The sequence below is a fragment of the Staurois parvus genome, unplaced genomic scaffold (assembly GCF_062004578.1).
Source record: "Staurois parvus isolate SC_StPar_1 unplaced genomic scaffold, SC_StPar_1.0 ptg000217l, whole genome shotgun sequence".
NCBI lineage: Eukaryota > Metazoa > Chordata > Amphibia > Anura > Ranidae > Staurois > Staurois parvus.
Genome location: NW_028318013.1, coordinates 8701472 through 8719813, shown reverse-complemented (window position 1 = coordinate 8719813; position 18342 = coordinate 8701472). Strand labels below are relative to the sequence as shown.

General features: G+C 40.6%; 1 protein-coding gene across 8 annotated transcripts in view; it reads left to right on the top strand.

Moving 5' to 3' along the window:
- NDE1 (nudE neurodevelopment protein 1) overlaps window positions 1–18342 on the top strand; it is a 188092-nt gene that overhangs the window by 95335 nt on the left and 74415 nt on the right. For 5 of the 8 annotated variants that reach the window (XM_089679087.1, XM_089679092.1, XM_089679086.1 and 2 more), the window contains one exon: window positions 1944–7774. The exons of the other annotated variants lie outside the window; for them this stretch is intronic. In XM_089679087.1, coding sequence (XP_089535213.1) covers window positions 1944–2040 — 97 coding nt within the window. In that variant the 3' untranslated portion in view covers window positions 2041–7774. Of the gene's footprint in view, window positions 1–1943; window positions 7775–18342 lie in introns of those variants that run through there. 8 annotated transcript variants of the gene reach the window in all.

The window sequence follows — 18342 nt, the reverse complement described above, 5'->3', positions numbered from 1 at the left end:
TGGTCTTGTATGTCTTCCATTTTCTAATTATTGCTCCCACAGTTGATTTGTTCACACCAAGCTGCTTGCCTATTGCAGATTCAGTCTTCCCAGCCTGGTGCAGGTCTACAATTTTGTTTCTGGTGTCCTTCGACAGCTCTTTGGTCTTCACAATAGGGGAGTTTGGAGTGTGACTGTTTGAGGTTGTGGACAGGTGTCTTTTATACTGATAACAAGTTCAAACAGGTGCCATTGATACAGGTAATGAGTGCAGGACAGAGGAGCCTCTTAAAGAAGAAGGTACAGGTCTGTGAGAGCCAGAAATCTTGCTTGTTTGTAGATGACCAAATACTTATTTTCCACCATAATTTGCAAATAAATTCTTTCCAAATCAGCCAATGTGATTGTCTGGATTTTTCTTCTCATTTTGTCTCTCATAGTTGAGGTCTACCTATGATGCCAATTACAGGCCTCTCTCATCTATTTAAGTGGGAGAACTTGTGCAATTGGTGGCTGACTAAATACTTTTTTGCCCCACTGTACCCTGGAATGCTTGGCCTTGTTACAGACACACAAGGTGACACACACGAGTTAAAATGCCAATTAGAGGTTACTTTCCCACATCTGTGGCTTTTTAAATTGCAATTAGTGTCAATGTATAAATAGTCAATGAGTTTGTTAGCTCTTACATGGAAGCACTGACTAGGCTAGATACTAACACATGCACAACCCTATTCCCCCGCCCCCCCCTCCGGAATGTGACAGTCCTGGCACATTTAAATGGTGGCTCTTGCAGATTTAAAGCACCTATGAGACACTATCTTATCTCATTCATGGGCAAAGAATATCTTGTAAATTTCCATTACACATATTTAACAGATGAGAATTGGACCTAGGAACATCCAAAATGACTCACGATTGGACATAGATTTGGTTCAGGGTTTACACCTGCTCAGTGAACAGCCACTCCAAGAATTTTCTGTAAAAGTCATCTTTGAATGGTACCTCATCCCAGCAATAATTGCTAATATCTATCACACTTCTAAATAACACTATTTTGAAATGCTTCAGTGACTGCATCCATATAGGGGCATTGTCATGTTTGCTGGATGCACTTGCTTAAGAGAATTGTTTTAGATTTTGGTCTTGTTATATGGACTACTCCATATCCTATTCTACTAAAATCATGAATAAATATGCCTGGCATGCCTTTTCAACCAGATTAAATTTGCTAAATAAAACCCAACTTGCCCAACTAACGTTTTTTGTTTTTAGAACCGCTAAAACGCATCGGGTTATTGCACAACCTTTTAAAAAAAAAAAAAAAACAGGTATGCCAAAGCTAGGATGAGGCAGGAAAATCTTACTATTGATGAGAATTTCCATGTGGGCAGAGCACATTCATGATTTGTTAAATAAAAAAAAAATATTTTTTTTCATTACCTAAAGTTCAATAGGGAAGGTGGAGGCAGTGTGAAGAGTGTTTGTGTGTGTGTGTTTGTTTGTTTTTGGTCTTCCCCTTGCATTCCCCGCAGTCCTTTCTATCCTTTTTTAACTGTTTTACATTACCTTGTATTAAATTACTTGAAGTTGATAACTATACTTGATCCAGCATGTCCGTTCTATAAAAATATTCTGGACATCCATTCTAATCAGCTTACATATTTTAATATGTAACAGGGAAAAACATCAACTATTTCAACTAATTAGCTATTTAGGTCTTCTGTTGAATGCCTAAACTGCAAATATTCAAAGGTGAACAATAACAAGAATTTTTACTTGTTTGCTATTTTTTTTCTTTTTTTTTTTTTTTTTTGTATTTTACTTCTCTAAAAAATGAAATGTGAACTTTTTTTTTTTATATATGCTAATTATTTTTTTTCTTTTCCCCATCATGCATCTTTGACTTTTTTTTTTTTTTCCTTTTTTCTTTCTTTTTTTTTTTTTCATTTTTTTATTTACAGGCTAGTTAAAAGACTGGATTTTGTGGGATCTGTGTCCCAGAACATTCCTGTGCAAGGGATGCACTCTCCTCATGGTGTAGTGAAGATGATACTGTAGAAAATATAGCATTGTGGACATTACACTTCCTTTTGGAACACAACTAAAATCAACAAGTTTAAAGTCAATGTACATATTGATGATGAATAACTTTGCCATCTAATAACCCATTTCAAAACACCTTCATTGTGGAGTTGATGGATTGAAATCCTTTCATCCTATTAAATCCAGTGCTTTTACAAGATGGCTGTAATGTATGTGACTCTAGCAGAGGATCAAAGTATGTGCTCAAGCCAAATATGAATCTTTGCTGTTTTAACACTGGAGTTGATAGAGGATCCTAATCCAAAAGGCCAACCGTGAACTGGATTTCATGAAGTTATTCATTGACATACTAGTAAAAGCTGAATTTTTTTTTTTTTTTTTAAGCAAACGTTACTGCATAATAGTGTTCTTTCACTTTTGTGTCTATTTATGTAAATTGCCAGTTTAGTTTCATGTATACCTGTGCTGCCTAAGTCTTTTCCTCCTGTTTATCACATGGAAGCTTGTGTGTGGTTTTTGTTTTTTTTCTAAGCTTTCTTATAGGAGGACAGGTATATTTATTAGTAGCACTTAGGAAAACACACCGGGATCGTAGGCCCTGAGAAGGAAACTGTAGCATCTGTCATAGCACTGTGTAAGTTTTGTTAATGTGTTTTTTTTTTTTTTTTGTTTGTTTTTTAAATATATATATCTCCCCTACCTTTCCAACTGTAAACTGCTATATTTTAAATACTTGTGCCATCTAGGATGTGTGTCCATTGCGCATGTTTGCAGCTCACCCCATTCATTCTTTTGATTGGAGACATACTCCTATGGATGGCTGTGTCCACTTTGGACCATCCATAAAATTGGATGGGGTGAGGGCTGTAAAAGCACAGTAGTCCTACTGCTCAAGTGGCACTATTTACAACAAAAGGCTAGGCTGTGCTGGGCCAAGCAAGGTCAGTGAAGGTTTCCAGAACAGGACTAAAAGTAAATAATTTTCACCATTGGGTGCACTGAGGGGGGGGGGGGATGTTGGGCTTCAAGTGAAGCTATCTTATAAAAATATTATATTTATTACTCTATCCACAACGAAAATGTAAGTACCGTATTTATTGGAGTATAACGCGCACACGTGTATAATGCGCACCCCTAATTTTCGATTAAAAATCGGTATAAAATTTTGTTTCACTTTTTCTCGGCTCAGACCAAGCATTGTAAGTGACAAATGTTGTTGAACACGTGCGGCCATGATAAAAATCATTTATTGACCAGGTAAACACAATACCGAAATAAAATTACCGGTAACAATATTTATTTAAAATGCTTCAAAGTCAGATTCATCAGCTTCTTCGCTTTCTTCTGAGTCTGAATTCCACAGCAGGTCGTCTTCTGTGCCGTCCATTTTATTGCTGATGCCTGTCTTTAAAAAACTCTTGATGATCATTTCTTTTGGCATGTCTTCCCATGATGATTTAATCCAAGATGTCACGAGAGATAGGCCAGGTTTCTTGAGGTTTCCTTTTGCAGTCAATTCTTTGTCATCGGATTTCATCCAGGTAATCCACTTTTCCCTGACTCTGTCTTTGAAGGGTTTGTTTAAAACAACATCTAGTGGCTGAAGAATAGAGATTAGTCCACCTGGAATCACAGCTTGAAATGTCTTTAGACTTTTCAGTTTGTCTTTTCACAGTGTCTGTCAGGTGTGAGTGGAACTGGTCCCATACAAGCATGGATTTCTTCAGTAGTGCGCCTGGTCTAGTATTCCAAACTTTATTTAACCATAAAATGATGCCCTTCTCATCCATCCATCCTTTAGGATGACAATGGATCACGACACCTGGTGGAAATTTAACTCCTTTTGGAATAGTCTTTCTTTTAAAAATCACCATTGGTTTAAGTTTAAAATTGTCTGCCATACAGGATAACGCAACCGTAAAATGAGTTTTCTCATGGCCTGTGGTTTTAATCTGGACTGTGTGCTTCCCTTTGCTGTCAATTGTCCTGTTGCCTGGTAGATGAAAACACATGGGGGTCTCATCCATATTGCCTATCTGTGCAAGTTCAAAATTAATCTGCTTGCGTTGGTTGATTATAAAGGTATGGAATGAAGTGATCTTCTCTGCTAAATCATTTGGCAGCTTCTGCTCTATCTTTGTTTTCTGGCGTATTACAAGTCCATGCCTTTTCATAAACTTTTGTGTCCATCCATTAGAGGCTTTGAAGGTTGAATCTTTGTAAAACTTTTGGGCTTGAAGTCTAATGTGGAGTGATGTGACGATGTACCCACTACTTCTTTGGTCAATGATCCATTCATAAAGTTCCTTCTCCATGTCTGGGTACATGGCTTGTCTCCCTCGTTGTGCTTTTTTGGTTTTATTCATATCTTTCAGGACGACTTTCTGTTTTCTCCATTCTCTAACATTCGTCTCTGGTACAGTGAATTCTCGGCTAGCTGCTCGATTTCCGTGAATTTCAGCATGACCAACAACTTTGAGCTTGAATGACGCGTCATATGCAGAACGTTTTCTCTTGATACCCTGAGTTGCCATCTAACGGGTACCAGTATATCAATAAATAATATGAAGAACACTGAATATGAATATAATATGAAGAACACAGCAAAACAGCAATGCTTACCGTAACGTGTGGGCGAGGAAAGGAAATGAAGAGGCGACCATACGAAATGAAGAGGCAAAGGGAGACGTTTTTTTTTTTTTCTTCGCGTACAGTGAACGCCTGCGCCCTCAATGGACCGGCCGCCACTGCGTCACCCCACCAGTGCATCTCGCCAGTTCGGGCCGCCCACTGTACGCGACGAGGGGACGTAGAAAAAAAAAACGATCCCCTGTTTTCGCCGCCCCTTAAAGGGGCGGGGCCGGCACAGGGGACTTTTTTTTTTCTTTGCGTACAGTGAGCGCCTGCGCCCTCAATGGATCGGCCGCCACTGCGTCACCCCACCCCAGCCCTCGTTTATAACGCGCACCCAAACTTTGATTTCTTTTTTTGGTAGAAAATTTTGCGCGTTCTACTCGAATAAATACGGTATATTCAGTGTTCTGGTAGGCACATTTTACATAAGACATCTGCTTCTTTTACTCTGGCACCCAATGTTTTATAGACCAGTACATTGCTGTTTTTAACAATGCATTGGAAACGTGTGTGTATAATATTTTAAAAAGAAGGGAGCTAATTATTTATAGGTGCTATGGTGGACTACTGGCTAATAATGAAGAGGATCAGTCCGGTTTAGTCTGTGTTCATACGACCTCAAATATGCTATATCCAGTGGAAAAGCACCAAATAGTTCTGAACATACTCCAGCTCTATGAGTGCTCAAATTAAAGTATGAAGATGGTCACTACCACAAACTAAAATACATGGCATGAATGTTTTAACATTTTCTTAAATTGGAGATATAAATAAATGTAATGTTTTGCTACACTATATTGAGCATGGCTGAACACTGTACTGCATTAATCTGAGAAAGCTATCTTCCCAAACATGGTGACTGAAATTAAAGATGAGTGCCGGTGCTAAGAAGAGCCTGTCATGGCCTGGTGTACACATGTAAAGAAAGCAGGAAGAAAGTGCCATACACCAGAGAAACAGCCCAAGTGTATTGAGGAATCAAAACTGCTTCAGCCCAATTTCTCCCAGGACATTCCTCTGACACATGGACCCCATGACTAAGCCCTGTGGGCAGGGTGAAATGTGCAGCACTTTACTTCTACTCAAACTGGTCCACTGTTTCTCTACAATCTAAGATAATTTTTAGTTTCAGTAATGTGACAGCTTACTGTCACATCCTTTCTTTATTTTTTTTTTTTTAGTCACCCTTTTCAACTTCATAAAGTATGTTGGTGGGTATATTTTTTTTCTTTTTTTTTTTTAGCTGATGACCACTATTTTAAAAGCTTTGATAATTGGAAGGGGCTCTATGGTATATTTTGTTGTCCTGTGTGGCTGGTTAGGTGGCACCCCTAGCCATTTTAAGGAGATTCATACCACAGCAAAAAGTTAAAATTGTATTTCTTTAAAAAAGATTGGGGTGCACATCCTTTTCATTTAAATCACCAACATGCACATTGTAAGCATATCTGTGTTCCTATTATATTTTACATGGTTGAAGGGTCTTATTTTAAGGCTAGGATACTTCATCAGGGACTCTTGAATGGGTCTCCTCAAAATGGCCACAAAAAGGTTCTCACAAGTTGGGTCCTCATGAGGTATAAGAAAATGGCAGGTGCTTTAATTCTCCAGCATCCTGCAATATCAATTTTGGGAAGTTGAACAATAGAACATATCACTGATTTGGATAAAACTGCAACTAGCTAACTTTTACGTTGTTTACTAAAATGTGTAGACACATTTTTATTTAACAGATGTAGGCTCACAGGACTGCACTAGATTTGCTCTAAAAGCTTTCCTCATCTGGGTTGTTGGTAGGAAAATTTAAAGGAACTGCAAAGAGAACACAAAGTCTGCCACTGCTGATTTTTACTAGTTGATTTTCAACCATGCTAATTTTAATAACTTCATTGGTGACCTGGAACATGCATGTAGCAAGTGACATCTGAACCCCTGGTCTGCCCACTTGTTCAAAGTCACGTAAATGAAACTGTGTGTTTAGTATCACTTTAAATTAACTCTTTCTGTATGATGATTGTCACTGGGATGTTTATTTTTATCAAAATAAATAAAGTACCTTTTTGATAAACGGCTGTCACATGACCCAGCCCTTTCCCAGTATGGCTGCAGGGAAACATAAGCAGAAGGAAATTCTAGCCCTTTGTATCCCAAGTGTTTTTTTTTGTTTTTTTTTTAAACATATGACAAGCAGCAGCGTAAAAATAAATATCAATAAATTGTTTTAAATTGTCGTGCAAATATATATTTGAAATCAAATCTTTAATGCTTTTTGGCATTAACATGATGTGGGCAGATTTTTACCAGTTACAGGCTGTATTGCACCACTCCAGCTTGAGTCCTAGAATAACCGTGAGGTGGAGCCTCAACCAATAAAGATGTAATATCCCACCCCCATTGTGTTTAGCTGATTAGTGGGCATAAAGGAGGGGTGGAGTGGGCTGTCATTTACCACTATGTATATGCCCACATGTGTGACTCCATAGTTAGATGGGCTACTCCCATGTGATGGGGAGGAAATTCTCAGGGTAGAAATATGCTGAAAACTTAGCATGTGCATTAGCTGCCAACACTGCTCTGCAAAATCCCCAACTGCAGTGGGGACATGGACAGGAAAGGAGACCGAGACCAGTAAGATCAACCAGGTTTTTGCCGAATACAGAAAATGAATCATATAGCAAGTATGAATATCATGTAATACAGCTTTTTTAATGATCTGAGCTTAATGACAAAAATGACTGAAGCCTTTTGAGTATAGTGATTTCGGCAATGGAAACCTTTTATATCTATCATGGTTTTCTTTTAGAGGGAAAGGGATACATTATCATGTCTTTTTTCCTAACATCTTTCAAGATAAAAATGCAAATAAAATGATTTATTTTGTGAGTGGCAATAGAACATGAAGGGTTTCTTCAAGTAACCCTACCTTTTTGTGTTTAATACCACATTCTGTGTTTAACAAATCACATTTAGTACCAAAAACAATGATCACTTTTTTATCATTTCATACAATGTACTATGTTTTTTGTTTTTTTTTAATCTTTAACATTGTGATTGATCAAGGGAAAAATGTATTAAAATTTGTAAGAAAAAAAAAAAGTAAAACATCCTGTGTGGATTTTTTGATTGGTAGGAAAATTGTATGTATGTGTGAATTGATATGGGTCAAGCTGATCTTTCCTTCTGCAAAAGCTATAATTAAGAATAGAGCTTTTACTGAATATAAAAATGAAGGACCGCTATCGTCGTTTAACCACTTGACCGCCAGAGGGTTTACCCCCCTTAATGACCAGGCCTCTTTTTGCTACTCGGCGCTGCACTAATTCAACTGATAATTGCGCGGTCATGCAATACTGCATCCAAACGAAATTTACGTCCTTTTTTTCACACAAAGAGCTTTCTTTCGGTGGTATTTGATCACCTGTGCGCTTTTTATTTTTCACGCTATAAACAAAAAAAGCCCAAAAATTTTGAAGAAAAAATATTTTTTACTTTCAGCTATAAAAAAAATATAGTAAACTCAAAGTTGGTTATAAATTTAGGCCAAAATGTATTCTGCTACATGATTTTGGTAAAAAAAATCCCAATAAGTGTATATTGATTGCTTTATGTGAAAGTTATAGCGTCTACAAACTATGGTATAGATACTGCAATTTACGCCATTTTTTTTTTTTTGCTATGCTGCGCTAGTTTAATGGACAATTGCGCAGTCATGCAATATGGTACATAAATTAAATTTACGTCAGCTCCAGGACACAGGGAACTGACAAAGCACAGCTACTGCAGCTGTGCTCTGTCAGCGATTGCCGGTAATGACCGGCTGTGACCCGGCAACTGACATCCGCGACTGTGATCGGCGGGACAGGTAGGGCGGCGGGGCGCCTCGCGCGCGCCCCCTACCTGTTTACAAAACACATGTTTTAAAACGTGCTTTTGCCCAGCCGTGCCGCCCTGCCGCCGTATTTAGACAGTGGCTGGGCGGCATGTGGTTAAACATTACAAAATATACCAGAATATGTAAAAAGGAAATCAAGGCTGCAAAAATAGTAAACAAGTTGCAAAAGATAGCAGGACAAAGCCCCCAAAAAGTCTTCAACTATATTAATCGTGAAAAGGTCAGGTCTGAGTACAAAATAATCTACAGTAAGTGACTGAGAACAAAGAGAAGTCAAATTTATTAAAATACTTTCTTTGTGTGTGTGTGTTGTATATAATGGGCATGGTATTGACACAGACCCAGATGCTCCACATTGGCTCACAGCTGATATGATCCAGAAACATTTAGACCAGGGGTGTCAAACTGGTGGCCCTCCAGCTGTTGCAAAACTACGAGTCCCATCATGCCTCTGCCTTTGGGAGTCATGCTTGTAATTGTCAGTCTTGCAATGCCTCATGGGACTTGTAGTTTGGCAACAGCCGGAGGGCCGCCAGTTTGATACCTGTGATTTAAACTGAATAAAGCACCTGGACTGGATGGCATACACCCACCGTCCTTTAAATAATTGAGCACTGTCATTTCAAAGCCAGTGTTTCTCATTTTTAGGGGCTCTTTAATGACTAGCATAGTACCACTGGATTGGTGTAAGGCCAATGTGGTGCCTATATTTAAAAAAGAGATCAAAATCTATACCAAGTAATTATAGACCTTTTTGTTTAATATCCATAGTTGGGAAGATACTGGAGAGTTTTTAATAAAAGACCACATAGATGAGTTTTTGCTGGAAAAAATATTTTGACAGCATGGATTCATGAAAGACAGAAGTTGTCAAATCTGATTTCTTTTTATGATGAGTGAGCAAAACTCTTGACAGAGGGGTGGCTGTGCATGTGGTATACTTTGATTTTGCAAAAGCGTTTAGCCGTGCATGGGGAACTGTGTCAATGTGTAAGGTAAAAGTCTACAGGCTTGGAAAAATCAGTATGTAAATGGATAGAAAACTGGCTAAAAGATCATATTCAGAGAGTAGCAGTTAATGATTCAAACTCTGAATGATCTACGAATTGTTAGTGGTGTATCCCAAGGTTCAGTGTTGGGACCCTTACTTTTTAATATACAGTGAAGGAAATAAGTATTTGATCCCCTGCTGATTTTGAATGTTTGCCCACTCATAAAAAAATGATCAGTCTAAAAATCAAATGGTAGGTGTATTGTAACACTGAGAGACAGAATAGCAACAGAAAATTCAAAAGAAATGCATGTCTAACAAATGATGCACTGATTTGCATGTCCGTGAGGGAAATGAGTATTTAATCCCCTATCATTCAGTAGGATTTCTGGCTGCCAGGTGTCTTTCATACAGGTAACAAGCTGAGATTAGAAGCAGTCTCTTAAAGGGAGTGCTGCTAATCTCATTTTGTTACCTATATAAAAGATGCCTGTCCAAGGGAGCAATCAAACAATCAGATTCCAAACTCTCCACCATGGCAAAGACGAAAGTGCTGTTCAAGGATGTTAGGTACAAGATTGTAGACCTATACAAGGCTGGACTGGGCTGCCAAACTATCGCCAAGCAGCTTGGTGAGAAGGTGACAACAGTTGGTGCAATCATTTGCAAATGGAAGAAACACAAAACAACTGTCAGTCTCCCTAGGTCTGGTGCACCATGCAAAATCTCAGCTCGTGGAGTGTCAATGATCATGAGAACAGTGAGGAATAATCCCAGACTAATAAGAGAACATGAGACTATATTTATTTATCATTATCGCTGAACGTATATTATCTGGCAAGTAACCCAAACCAAACGGTAAAAAAGGGGGGATGTGAAAAGTGATTCACAAGAAAAGCAGTTACATCATGGACAGAAAGCAATACCCAAATATTTATCAAAAATGATGCTTTATTGAAAATTATGCATGTTAGACATTTAGGTACACACAGTTAGCCATCACAAGATGAGACAATACTGAAGAATTTGACCTAAAACAATTATTTAAAAGAAGGATGTCATCACCGGCCATGACTGTGGTGCTGTAAAGACAATGACACTAGGTCTAGTGTATATACAGCACAGGCACATTAGAAACACCACAATGTAGGGGTTGTACACAAATATTGTAAACATAGAGGGCTATGCATCAAATATGCAAATGTAAAAAAACATTGGTACCAGTATTATGTGGACTGAGGAGCCCAACTAGACTATGCTAATGTGTGATCCAGCTCAGGGCAAGGATCCAAAAGAGATATATATGCAACACAAAAATTAAGTACTGATATAGGCACCAGTAAACTGATGCTATGATGTGTAAACACACACTTTCCTTCAGGAATCATCCCAGAACTACACGTAAGAATCTTGTCAATGATCTCCAGGCAGCTGGAACCACAGTCACCAAGAAAACCAATGGTAACACACTACGCTGACCAGGATTGAAATCCTGCAGTGCCCGCAAGGTCCCTCTGCTCAAGAAAGCACATGTCCAGGCCCGTCTGAAGTTTGCCACTGAACATCTGAATGATGCAGAGGAGGAATGGTTGAAAGTGTTGTGGTCATATGAGACCAAAATCGAGCTCTTTGGCATCAATTCAACTCTCCGTGTTTGGAGGAGGAGGAATGCTGCCTATGACCCCAAGAACACCATCCCAACTATCAAACATGGTGGTGGAAACATTTTGCTTTGGGGTTGTTTTTCTGCTAAGGGGACAGGACAACTGCACCGCATCAAAGGGAAGATGGACGGGGCAATGTACCTTCACATCTTGGGTGACAACCTTCTTCCCTTCTTCCCTCAGCCAGGACGTTGAAAATGGGTCATGGATGGGTGTTCCAGAATGTCAATGACCCAAAATACACGGCCAAGGCAACAAAGGAGTGGTTCAAGAAGAAACACATTAAGGTCCTGGAATGGCCTAGCCAGTCTCCAGACATTAATCCGATTGAAAATCTGTGGAGGGAGCTGACCGTTAAAGATGCCAAACGTCAGCAACCAAACCTTAAAGACTTGGAGAGGATCTGCCAAGAGGAGTGGACCAAAATCTGTCCTGAGATGTGTGCAAACCTGGTGGCCAACTACAGGAAACGTCTGACCTCTGTGATTGCCAACAAGGGATTTGCCACCAAGTACTAAGTCATCTTTTGTGAAGCGGATCAAACACTTATTTCTCTCATGAACATGCAAATCGGTGCATAATTTGTTAGACATGCATTTCTTTTGAATTTGTTGTTGCTATTCTGTCTCTCAGTGTTATACTACACCTACCATTCGGTTTTTAGACTGATAATTTCTTTGTGAGTGGGCAAACATTCAAAATCAGCAGGGCATCAAATACTTATTTCCTTCACTGTAGCTTTTTTTCACCATTGGCTCCTCTTCTCCCAGTAGAATTTTGAGTTTCCTCTTCTCTTCTATAGAAGTGAAGTCTGGGATGAGAGCAGAGAGTCTCTGGAAGTGAGTATCCCTCACTGATGATTAGTACTAAGAAATGGTCCTTGTCTTCCAGAACCCCCTGGTCACATTGCTGGCACAGTCTACTCTTCCTGGGCTTGTAAGTCTGTCTTTGCTGTCCTGATTCAATTTCCAGGCCATGGTCACTCTGTATCAGCTCAGGGTCTGTCTGTCTTTGGGGTCTTGTAGCATTTCCAGGTATTGGGCCAATTTGTAGTCTCTTTGCAGTGACTGGTAAACTGTTTCTTGGAGTTTATTCCATTTCTCCATTCTCCAACAAATTTTTCTTGGGAATTATTAAGTTTTTTTACTTGATATTTAGTCAAACCAGATTGTTAGGTGTTTGGGATGGACAAGGCGCTGATAGGTTGTTGCAGGCCAAATTGCTTTGACTGGTCCTTTTTGGTTAGTAGGGTCTGATGGTGGTAAGAGTTAGGACTGCTGTTTGGTAGATGGCCCCAGTATAATAGCGCCTTCTTCTGTACTGCGAGAAGCAAAGGAATTCTGCCCAGCTCTGACCTGCAAGCACTGTTGGAGGTGTTCTGATGGACTTGGAGGAGGTGCTTGCAGAATTCCAGATTAAATATTTCTGGTGGGCTGGAGTCCCATTTGGATTGGACTAGATAGGTGACAGAACCCCAAACTTCACTGCCATAAAGAAGGATTGGAGTGATAACGCTATCAAAGATTCTAAGTCAGACTCTTACCGGTGGTTTTAGGTGATACAGCTGTCTTCTGATGGCATAGAAGGCTTTGCATGCCTTGATTTTCTCTATGGCTGGCTTGAAACTTCCTAATTTGTTAATTTCTAGGCCAGGGTATGTGTAGCCGTTTGATTAATCGAGTGCGTTTGTTCAATGTAAAGGAAGGGCTTTTAGTTTGTTTTGTATTCTTCCTTTGGAACACAGTGATTTTTGTTTTCTTTGAAGTTACAAGTAGTGCCCATGTGGCACTGTATTTCTCCAGCAGTTTCAGGCTGTTTTGTAGGCCTTTTTCTGTTTGAAGTAGGAGGGTATCCGTATACAGCAGGAATTTTACCTTGGAGTCATGTAGAGTCAGTCCAGGTGCTGGGGAGGATTCTAGCGCTGCAGCCAGTTCATTGATGTAGATGTTGAAGAGGGTTGGACTTAGGCTGCAGCCCTGTCTGACTCCATGGGCCTGTCAGAGGTGCTCTGTCCTTTTCCCTTTCACCTTTTCACTGCAGCTGTTCTCAGTATATGAACTCTTAATGACATCATATGTTTTTCCTCCTATTCCACTCTCCAATAGTTTTAGGAAAAAGTCTGGGTGCAACACCGAGTCAAAGGCCTTCTTAAACTCCCCAAAACAGGTGAATATCTTTCCATGTTTTGGATTGTGGACATGGTTCTTGATGACACTGTACAGGGTGTAGATGTGGTCTGTAGTGTGGTGGTTTGGCGTAAACTCCGCATGACTTCTAGTGAGGACGTTGTGTCAGGAAGTTGAGGGTCCTTTTATTGAGGATACTGTTGAATAGTTTCCCCAGTGTGCTGCTGACACATATCCCTCTGTAGTTGGCTGGATCATGCTGATCTCCACTCTTATGGATGGATGTTATGAGGCCTTGGTTCCAAACTTGAGGGTAGTAACCAGCACTCAGGACCAGAATTAACACTTTACATATTGCAGCCTTTATATCTGGGGAGCCATGTTTAATCTCTGGTAGTGATGGGATGCATGTTTGAGTTGAGCGTAAGTGAGTCGACGGTGGGAGCTAGCATTAAGGGTGAAGTGTTTTTTTTTTTTCCCCTTTTTTGGGGGGGGGGGGGGTTGGCGGCGGTGGTGGGCATCGTGATTGACATTGGATCTTCTTGGGGGAACATTTTTTTAAACTTATTTTTCATAAAGGACTTGTCCAAGACTTTCTCCTTTTATACTACACTTTTTATTTTGTAAATGGGTAGTGATACCACATAGGGCTTGGATCTGGGGGCCCCCTTGTTAAAGGGGATTCCAATAAGCCCCCCACCTGCAGACCCCCACAACCACCAGCCATGGTTGTGGGGAAGAGGCCCCTGTCCCCAGCATCAAGGTGCTTTGGGGGGGGGGGCCCTCCCTGCCCCAAAGCACCCCCCCATGTTGAGGACATGTGGCCTTGTATGATTCAAGAGGGGGGTGCTCACTCGTCCCCCCCCCCCCCCCCCCCACCCCCCCTTCCTGACCTGACGAGCTGCATGCTCGGATATGGGTCTGCTATGCCCTTTTTTTTTTTTTTTTTTTTTTTTTAAATATTGGCGTGGGGGGCTCCCATAATAATCCATACCAGAACTGGAGGACTCTGTATGGATGGGAGAGGAGACCCTATGCCGGCTTTTAAATTTTTGTGAAGCATGGGGGTGGTAACATCATGCTTTGGGGGTGCTTTTCTGCGAAGGTGACAGGACGACTGCACTGCATTAAGGAGAGGATGAATGGGGCAATTTATTGTGAGATTTTGAGCAACAACCTCCTTCCCTCAGTCAGAGCATTGAAGATGGGTCGTGGCTATGTCTTCCAACATGACAATGACCCGAAGCACACAGCCAGGATAACCAAGGCTCCGTAAGAAGCATATCAAGGTTCTGGAGTGGCCTAGCCAGTCTCCAGACCTAAATCCAATAGAACATCTTTGGAGGGAGCTGAAACTGTGTTGCTCAGTGACAGCCCTGAAACGTGACCTAGAGGAGATCTGTGTGGAGGAGTGGGCCAAAATCCCTCTTGCAGTGTGTGCAAACCTGGTCAAAAACTACAGGAAACATTTGACCTCTGTAATTGCAAACAAAGGCTTCTGTACCAAATATTAACACTGATTTTCTTTTTAAATTCTGTCTCTCAGAGTAGGAATGCTCCTACAATGTGAATTTTGACAATTATTTAGTAAAATATAAAGGATGATGGTATGCTGAGTAAATAGATACCAGACATGACCTGCTTTAAAACTGCACATGCTGTGCAATGGCGACAAACTGCATACGTTTTTAATATCCATAGGCAACATTTTAAAAGCCTTTACAAGCTACCATTTTAGATTTACAGAGGAGGTCTGATGTTAGAATTACTGCCCTTGATCTGACGTTCATGGTGATACCTCACATGCATGGTGCAACCGTTGTTTACATACCGGAACATGGTCAACGCTCGTGCACACGTTTGTGCGTGCGTGGGGGGGGGGGGAGGGTGATTTGTTCTTTTTTTTTTTTTTTTTTTTTGATTTTTTTAATTATTTTTATACTGTTACTTTAATTTTTTTTTATGCTATCACTGGGAATGCAAATATCCCGTATAACTTCAATGGACATTGTCTTCTATTCTTATTTTGAGAAATATGGGGTCTATCAGTCTCTAAATCTCTCCTCTGCCCTTACATTAGCTAATCAAACGAAGATCGGTGTGATCAGATCTTTCCCAATTTACAAATGGCGCTGTTTATATCCTGCAAAACTGAAGTGATGAAATGCTCGTAGCTTCTGATTCCTTAGGTTGTAGACATTATTTGCACCATTCTCCAATCAGCTTTGTGGTCAGCTGGCAGAAACACCGGCTGCATTCTCAGGTTCCCCCGAGGGCATGGGACTGCTGGAGAAGGCTGTGGAAGGTAGCAGGGGAGGGGGAGGGCATAATTTCCAGAAGCTTGTAAAAGCAATCCTGCAACTAATTAGCCACTAGGATTGCTTTTACATGAAAGCCGATCGCTGGCTGAAAAAAACTATACCAGGATGATGTCTGCAGCTGTAGGCATTATCCTGGTATAACCATTCAAAGTCCAGTGATGTACCAGTACGTCGCTGGTCCTTGTTGTGTATATATGCTATGTTCTTTTTTTTTTGTATACAGTCTGTGGGCTGAATGGAAAAAAAGAGAAGAAATCTCTGCCAGAAAAAGTGTGTGGTATGCCCACCATTAGAATATACCGCTCTGCATCTACCCACTTCTAATGGTGGGCACACATTAGGTCACACTGTGCCACATGCACCAGTTCCAAGATTGTACAAATGTCTCAATAGTGGCACACTTGAATAAAAATTGTCCACGTATAAGTGGTACCCCATGTGGAAAGAGTATGACACCAAGTCCCAAACTATCCTGCCACTGCTCCCCATGTAGTCTGGGCATCTGGGGGGGCTCCACATGACTATCTTTTCACTCGTCAATCCAAAACTTATATGTATAGCCTGTCTTCTACATCTTGACCCCATATCTGGCACGGTTGCTGGGGAGAAATTGTTTGAATGCAAGGCGGCCAGAAAAATTAATGAGGAACTCAACGCAGATTTTTTGCTGGGGAGTATAGACATCTGCAAATTTTTTGGCTAAGGTGATTTAAAAGGAGCTGAATTTTGTGGAGCTGGTTGAATTCAGGGTCACCTCGAGGTCGACAGAGTGTATTGTCATTGAAATGCATAAAACGCATTATACTCTATCTATGCCTGGCCATGGCAGCAGAGAACACAGGCATATGATGAATCGGGTCTGTGAACCAATACAACCACAATTCATTGTTTTTAGTAATGCCCATGTTGAGGGTTAGGCCCAAAAAAAATGTAAATTTGTAAAGCATAATGGGTTTCCATGTGAATGGTCGGGCAAGGTTTGAATTTGGGTTGGTGTCGATAAATGGTTGTGCATATAAATTGCTTTGATCCACAATCAATGCATACAGATATTCTGTGAAAAACAGCAGCATTCCTCTTCCTCCAAACACTGCACATTGATTTGATGCCAAAGAGCTCGATTTCGGTCTTATGTGACCACAAGACTTTCAGCCAGTCCTCCTCTGCATCATTCAGATGTTCAGTGGCAAACTTCAGACGGACCTGTACATGTGCTTTCTTGAGCAGAGGGACCTTGCGGGCACTGCAGGATTTCAATCCTTGTCAGCGTAGTGTGTTACCAATGGTTTTCTTGGTGACTGTGGTCCCAGCTGTCTGGAGATCATTGGCAATATCCTCATGTGTAGTTCTGGGATGATTCCTTACTGTTCTCATGATCATTGACACTCCACGAGGTGAGATCTTGCATGGTGCACCGGACCTAGGGAGACTGACAGTTGTTTTGTGTTTCTTCCATTTGCGAAAGATTGCACCAACTGTTGTCACCTTCTCACCAAGCTGCTTGGCGATAGTTTGGTAGACCAGTCCAACCTTCAACCTTGTGTAGGTCTACAATCTTGTCCTTGACATCCTTGGACAGCTTTTTGATCTTTGCCATGGTGGAGAGTATGGAATCTGATTGTTTGATTGCTCCTGTGGACAGGTGTCTTTTATACAGGTAACAAAATGAGATTAGCAGCACTCCCTTTAAGAGACTGCTTCTATTCTCAACTTTTTACCTGTATGAAAGACACCTGGTAGCCAGAAATCCTGCTTAATGATAGGGGATCAAATACTTATTTCCCTCATGAACATGCAAATCTGTGCATAATTTGTTAGACATGCATTTCTTTAGAATTTTCTGTCTCTGTGTTAAAATACACCTACCATTCAATTTTTAGACTGATCTTTGCTTTGTGAGTGGGCAAACATTCAAAATCAGCAGGGGATCAAATACTTATTTTCTTCACTGTAGCACCAACAGTTTGCTCAGTGCTTTACAATAACGGGAGACAATAAAGTTCAATACAAGAGGGTTTGGAGGACCCTGCTCCTTGGAGCTTACAATCTAAGAGGTATGTGAAAGCCCAGGATGTACTAGGCCACTAGTGCTCACCAGTTCACCAAAAGGTAGTGTGGCACTAGTACTGGCTGCATATGAGAGTCATCAAAATTTTCCGACAAGTGCTAACAGAGATCAGGCCTGATTCTGTAAACACTGCGGTTTTGTGTGCAAAGTATCAAGTGACAGTGACAAACTGACACTGCACTTGCTGGAGGAGAAGGAGGGGTAAGCGTAGGGGCTAAACGCAGGTGCCGGAGCTGATCTTGCTAATGCTGTGTTTTTTTGGGAGGCTATACTAATGTGAACGCTGGTATAGTGCTGATCTGATCAATGATATTGATCCGTTCAGACACTATACTAGCAATGGAGGTTTATTGTGTATGAGCGTGTTCCTGGCAATCAAGGGGTTAAATGTGATTACTGGTGTACTAATGGGCAATCTGAGGCTATCTGGGAGGGGCGCGAAAACCACGGGAGCGCAAATCACATGTTTGTATGTGGATATATATATATATATATATATATATATATATATATATATATATACATACAGTTGCAAGAAAAAGTATGTGAACCCCTTGGGATTACGTGGAGTTTTGCATGAATTGGGCATAAAATGTGCTCTGAACGTCATCTAAGTCACAA